This window comes from Caretta caretta, chromosome 16 (assembly GCF_965140235.1).
Source record: "Caretta caretta isolate rCarCar2 chromosome 16, rCarCar1.hap1, whole genome shotgun sequence".
Classification (NCBI taxonomy): Eukaryota; Metazoa; Chordata; order Testudines; family Cheloniidae; genus Caretta; species Caretta caretta.
Genome location: NC_134221.1, coordinates 12,896,245 through 12,903,191, shown reverse-complemented (window position 1 = coordinate 12,903,191; position 6,947 = coordinate 12,896,245). Strand labels below are relative to the sequence as shown.

Here is a 6,947-nt window from a genome sequence, read left to right as displayed (position 1 = left end):
CTAAGAAAGTAAGTCTCAGTCAGGGAAAGTGACTTGTCCTAGGTCATACAGCATGTTAGTGACAGAACTGGGAATAGAACCCACCTTCCCCGCTCATCCCAGTCTTCAGCTCTAACAACTATTTAGCAATCAAATATATTTATCAAAGATAAAAAATAATAAATAAAGTTGTGGTGCAGTGACAAATTTTTTACAAATAATAGGAGAAAATATTTTTGATAGCCTGTCTTCAAGGGCAGAGCTAAGGCCTTCAGAAACTACACATCCCAGCGTGCAATGTAGTGTTTAAACCTTCATAGACTACAAATCCCAGCAGGTAGAGCACTTGTGAAGTCCTCAGAGACTACAAATCCCAACAGGCAGTGTGGGAGGGACGGAAACTCCCTGCATTGAGACTACAACTCCCAGCATGCAAGGTGGTAACGAGGCCGGTGTTGATTCCAGGCCCTCTGGCCCGCAGGCAGCGCTGGATCACCACGAGCAGGGACCCCCACTCGGCGGGGAGTGGGAACAGAGCCCAGGGCTGCGAGGGAGGAGCGGGCCGTCACCTAGGCCTTTCCTGAGGAGGTAGGAGCAAGTTCAATATAACTCTCTAGGCCTGTCTTCAAGGGATGTATCTCCCTCCTTAGCTCCTAGGGTGCTGCTCTTCAGGTGGCATTGGACCTTCCCTCCCTCCCTCCAGCTCTTAAGGAATTGTGACTTCCCTCCTGACCATCTCATATGGAGCCCTTTTCAGGGATGGGACTTTCCTTTTCCAGCCCATAAAGATGCTCTCACCAGCCTACAGAGTAAGGGGAGCCACCCTTTCCCCAGCCATCTGGAGTTGAAAGCTTCCTGTCCTGACTTGCAGCTGCCTAGGGATGACATGCTATGCTCCTCGCTTCCCAAGGGACTTTGTGGGACTGACTTTCTTAAGCCTCAGGGAGCCTCTTGATGAGGATGGGATGCCCCCAATTGCCAAGCCCAGGGCACATCACAGCTTGAAGACGTCAGAGATATTGGGTCTTTGCTGTTACCCTGCTGTGGATATTCTGGGGTTGCCATTCCTCAAAGGTGCATGCAGGCTAGGGCTGTCTCATTCTGTCAGGCTATGCTCATGCCTTTTAAAATGGTAATTTCTTTTTGTTTTAATCCAGGACACCAACTGGACTCCTGAGAAATTGCAATGCAGGTTTCAAATCTCCAGTAAGTGTTTTTATATATTTCTCCACCCCCTTTGGAAGAGAATGGTTTTACCTCCAGAGTCAGTGCTGCCCTGGACTACAGCAAGGGGATGTGGTGGATTGCTACCCTTCTCATCCACGGCAATGTCGCAGTTGGGTACCCTTGCCTGCTCTGTGGCTGCCTCTCTCTTCTAGAGATGAACAGCAGCTAAGGCAGTTGGTTACATGGATCAGCTTTCTTTCATGGTAGATAACATGGTGATGAACAGAGTAGAATTTAGATGTTCTGCCAGTTAATGTGTAGATACAGGGCAGTGATATCCTTCATCTTCAATTCTTCTATCCCTCCTGGTACACAGAGAAAAACTAAACTTCACATCATTTGTTACAGCCATATGAATTTAGTGTGAGTGTCACTCTGTCATGTTCAGCCATCAGTATTGCAGTTGTGTATTCACAGAGCAGGCACAGCAAAGTTAGCAGCAGAACAAGATCCCTGCTAACTATTATGTTTAGAGGCATGTCTATACTGCAGAGCAGTGGTTCTCAACTAGGAGTACGTGTACCCCTGCGGGTACACAGAGATCTTCCAGGGGTTACATCATCTCATCTCAATATTTGCCTAGCTTTACAACAGGCTACATAAAAAGCACTAGTGAAGTCAGTACAAACTAAAATTTCATACAGACAACAGTAATAGTGTGTTGTGACACTTTTGTGTTTTTATATCCGATTTTGTAAGCAAGTAATTTTTAAGTGAGGTGAAACTTGGGGATACGCAAGATAAATCCGACTCCTGAAAGAGGTACAGTAATCTGGAAAGGTTAAGAACCACTGCTGTAGAGCATACTCATACCCGGGCTCCCATGCTTGCGAACCTGTGCATGCCAGGTCCAGCTACAGGTATCCACGCTGCAGAGCTGCATGTGACCCATACCCATGTAGCCAAGTCCACACAGCACTGCAGTGTCACATTTGGTCTAGGATTTCTGAGGATGTATCCCAAGGTAAATGGGTTCACATCTATCCTGGAGAGTTGGCTTCAAGTGATAAGGATAGTTTAGTCTTCATGGCTTATTTAATCTTTTCTCTTTTGGCTGAAATAGCAGTTGATCCTAATATTTGTGGTGGTTCAGCAATAAATACTTTCCCTGTGGAAAAATATTGCTAGTTACTTTAGTGCTCTGACATATACATACTACATATACATACACTTCTGGGGCTAGCTCAGGGGTGGGCAAACATTTTGGCCCGAGGGCCACATCGGGGTTGCAAAATGGAATGGAGGGCCAGGTAGGGAAGGCTGTGCCTCCCCAAACAGCCAGGCCTCCACCCCCTCCCACTTCCTATCCCCTGACTGCCCCCCTCAGAACTCCCGACCCATCCAACCCCCTCTGCGCCTTGTCCCGTGACCGCCCTCTCCCGGGACCCCCTGTCCCTAACCGCCCCTCTGGGACCCTACCCCCATCCCCCCTACCTCCCCCCGAACCTCTGCCCCATCCAACCACTTCCTGTCCCCTGACTGCCCCCCAGGACCTCCTGCCCCTTATTCAACCCCCTCTCTTCCCCCTCTCCACCCCCTTACCATGCTGCTCGGAGCGGCAGGACAGGCTTATTGGAAAACCTGGGAGGTGGGCAAGCGCAAGCCGTGCTGCCCACACAGTGGTGTACCTGCAGGGGAGCAGGTACAGCAGGGGAGGGGCCGGGGGCTAGCCTCCCCTGCTGGGAGCTCAGGGGCCAGGCAGGACGATTCTGCAGGCCAGATGTGGCCCGCGGGCTGTAGTTGCCCACTACTATCTGGGCTAGATACTGGCTTCCTGAAAAATTTTTTTAAAAGGTTTACAGAGTAAGATACATCCTTCTGCTTTGAAGAACTCTCAAACTACATGGCACTGATTGGCAATAAATAGCGTGATAAGTTTGTTTACTCGGGTTTTCACTGTGAAGTCTTATTTTCCCTTTTCACCTAAGTCAGGAATAAACTAACAAATACTTAATATCTCTTCTGATCAGTCCCCTCTGGGACAGTGGCATTTCACACAGTGCTGAGTTAGTGGAATGTTAAAAGCACTGTCTGCTCTACAGATCCAGTCTCCAAGGTCCTGCCAATCAGATGGAGTCAATAAGGAAGCCCTACAGCGTGAAGTTGAAGAACTGAAACAGAAAGATCTTGCTCTGGATCAGGAAATTGCACAGTTGTTGGCTGAGTATGTTCTTGGATAGTTTGATGTTCAGCATGAGGCTTGGGGTGGTTTTTTTTTTTAAAACAAAACAAAGCCCGAGTATCAGAGTTGGAAACTGCCACCTCCTGTTGGTGGTGCTGATATTGCACTGTGACCAAAATCTGTTTCGGTAGGAATAGTGTTAATTTCAGCATTGTTTGAATTACAGGGCACTTCAGATACAAAATTGAACCAAGTACCTTGTTTGTTTTTTGCAAAGCAAGGCTAGATTGAATCAGTACTTGGATTTAAGGAAAACCTGGAGGTTGCAGGGAGTGAAAATTGTGATTCAATAGGTGGTGCTGTTCCACATTGTGGTGCTGCTCAAGGGCATGGTGTTTCTAGAATTGTCATTCAGATGGGATGTGAAACTGAGATCCTGATCACTCTGTCCTGGTCAGTTTCATTTTGGATTAAACTACAGTCTGCCTTCCTAAATTCCAAGTGAAACTTCAAGGGGAAGTATTCATTTCTTGTCCTATGCTTGATGTGAGCTGTCTTAACATCATTTCACATCTTGCACCCTAGAAACAGCTGTATTTCCATGGTGGGCAAGTGGTCTGTAAAACAACTTGAAATGAAGGGTGCTATCTAAAAGATATTGAAGCCCCTGGCATGGCTCCCGATGATGCAGCATTGGTGGAAGTTATCCTGGGTTTTGCCTACCAGCAAGATTCTTGAGGAAGGACTGCAGTTTAACTATTGGAAGCTGTGCCTTTTGTGGGTTATAAACTGTGAAACCTGAGTGCTATCTTCTACAGATAACACGTATAGTGCATAGGATAGATTAGGCAGGTAAAAATAAAAGGAACAAAATGAAGTTGATCCAAAGATGTGCTGTTTCCTGCTATCTTCGATAAGCAGCCTAATTCCTTAACTCTTCCTTTTGCCAACCGATCAGACCTATTCTTCATATTTGCCACAAGATTTATTATTTTTTATTTATTTATTAAGATTTATTATTATTCATACCTAACTCTGAGAACTACTTTTAGCTTTATTTTGTTGTGGGGAGAAGGATTGATCTGGAACAGCCCTTGGAATGGAGACTGTACTCCCTGCTGATGGTTTTTAAAGACTGAGCTCTTGCCTTCAGAGTCCTGTAGGCAGCAGGGCAAGTGGTGTGGTTTTGGCAGGTTCTGCTATCGCTCACAAGTATCTTGTCTCTGCTAAACAATTGTGGTGAAGTAGGAGTACTTGCTCTGTGTCATTGTGACCTTTCTGGGTTTGCTATTACAGAGGTTACAGCCTGGAGGAATTGGAGAAACACATCTCTCTGCTCCATGAGTACAATGATATTAAAGACACTGGACAGATGCTGCTGGGCAAGCTGGGTAAGAAGAGCAGGACTAATATGCAACTTTTCTCAGTAAATGTTTCCATGTGTTTCATTACAGAAGAGGGAAAGCTACAGTCCTAGGGCTTATCTTAATTCTTGAATTATAAGATTCTATAGTTAAAATCCCATATTCAAGCACAGATACATCTGTCATGAGCCCATTGGGATCTTCTCAACAGAATGGCAGAACCAGGGGGCTATTCAGTGTCTCTTCCTGATCCTCTCAGTGGGATGTGAACTTGTCACTTAATGACTGCTAGTTTTTTTTCTATGGATTATCAAAGATGATTCTTCTGTAATTGATAGATAACCCTGAGAGTTGTGTATTCTGCACTGCACAAGACTTGGAAAAAAATCCTGCAGTTAGGAGTGGAGTGGGGTGAGTGTGTAAGATAAGACATTTGGACTCATCCCTTAGCTAATGGAAAGCTTTAGAACAACTAGGCTCGGGGAGAGTCAAGTCTTTTATTCTACTGCCTAAACTCAAGTCATAGAAACCATACAGCAAAAACTCTTGCTAACTAATCTGCTTCTCTATCTGTAATGGAAGCTGAGGTATTGTTTCCTTTCTAGCCACGATTAGAGGGGTCACCACAAAGGAGCTGTACCCCAAATTTGATCTGGAACTTACTGACTAGCATTGAAACTGAAGACTACAATCTCCTGCAGAGATCACCATTACTGGGGCACTGCGTGTTGGTACTGTACACCTTGAGAACTTACACACAAGGACAGTAAAAATGCAGAGACTTTCAAGGAAGTGTTACTTGGCTGCTTCATTTCTAAGAATATCTAACTTCTAGAATGGAAAGCTATTGAACCCATCCCATGTTCCCTGTTTCAGGAAAAGTGGCATTCTACTCTTTGGCAATGAGAGGCGGTTCAGTTGAAGTGCCAGGAGCATTAGGCTCCTCTCACTGTTCATTATTTTAAAAACTAAAAGGTTATAATTCAAAATTAATAGTTAACCCCTTCACTGTTGCACTATGTGATGGGGATTCTTTGACATGTTGATGTTCTATGGGCACCTTTAAAGAAGTCTTACATGGGGAAGCAATTGTTAGGGATCAGTAAATGGATGGAGGAGGCAGCAGTGGAGATGGGCAAATATGCAGAGCTGTGTTTTTTGTTTATTTAAAACCTCAGAAGTTGGAAAGGAAAACTGCTAAGAGCAAGGTGTTTGTATGCTTCGTGCTGAAAAAGTTGTGGGCGCTCAATATCCTAGTGCCTCACTGAATTGAGTTCTGGAAGTTGGTTGACATTGCATGTGTATAGTAGTAAATAAATGGAAAAGCATTAACTTGTGGTGCTGAATTGTCCACTCTGAATAAATGATTAACTCTGATGTTCCCTAGCAACTCACTGTGATAGGCTATAGCGGGGGTGGCCAGACTTACTGACCCTGCAAGCCGCAGATGATGATCTTCGGAAGTTCGAGAGCTGGCATGCCTGCCAGGCCTCAGGGCTTCAGCCCTGGGGGCGCACTTGCTGGGGCTCAGGGCTTCAGCCCCACATCTGCTGAAGCTCTGAGCCCCAGAGAGCACCTCATGCAGGGCTGGAGCCCTGAGACCTGTCTCCCTGCAGGGCAGAAGCCACCAGCCTACCACCCTGCTGCAGGACAGAAGCCCTGAGCTCCCCCCCGCCCCAGTCTGGTAGGTGGAGAATGGGGGGGAGGGTACCCTGCAAGCCTCACTTTAACTGTAAAAGAGCTGCATGCGGCTCGCGAGCCACAGTTTGGCCACCCCTGGCCTATAGAGAGGCTAAGAAAAACAGAACATAACTGTACTCTCCTTAGGCTACTATTTTCAGTGTGCCACTATAACTCCAGATCAGAACTCCTATTCAGACACTTCCCAAGGACCCTCAACAGGGTCAGTGAGGCACCATTGCTGATGGTTGCATATCGGACTGGACACAGGGTTACCTCTCCCTCTTTGTTTCCAGATACAGTCTCAAAGAAATCAGTAATATAGTGAAGGGCTTCCTCAAACAATTTTCCTGTATTCAACATAGGTCACAGAAGACAAAATATACCTCACTCCTCAACTAATAGAGAAGGTGCTGACATCCTAAAGGGAGGAGGGTTATGGCTGTAGAATTAAGGTAATGGTTCCCATGCAGTTCCTGGCTTTCCTCAGTAGCATTTTAGGGATTGAAACTTGTATTCATTACATAGGGCACTCTTGTGCACCCACAACCTTAACTCCACATTAGTGAAACTTT

At 45.9% G+C, this 6,947-nt stretch overlaps 1 protein-coding gene across 1 annotated transcript; it reads left to right on the top strand.

Annotated features, from left to right (window-relative positions):
- The first annotated feature begins 382 nt into the window (after positions 1–382).
- Positions 383–6,024, top strand: SWI5 (SWI5 homologous recombination repair protein). Its single transcript, XM_048822679.2, has 5 exons — positions 383–567; positions 1,137–1,185; positions 3,249–3,370; positions 4,625–4,719; positions 5,298–6,024. The coding sequence occupies exons 1-5, from the start codon at positions 410–412 to the stop codon at positions 5,360–5,362; spliced, it is 489 nt and encodes a 162-aa protein (XP_048678636.1). The 5' UTR covers positions 383–409; the 3' UTR covers positions 5,363–6,024.
- The last annotated feature ends 923 nt before the right edge of the window (positions 6,025–6,947 follow it).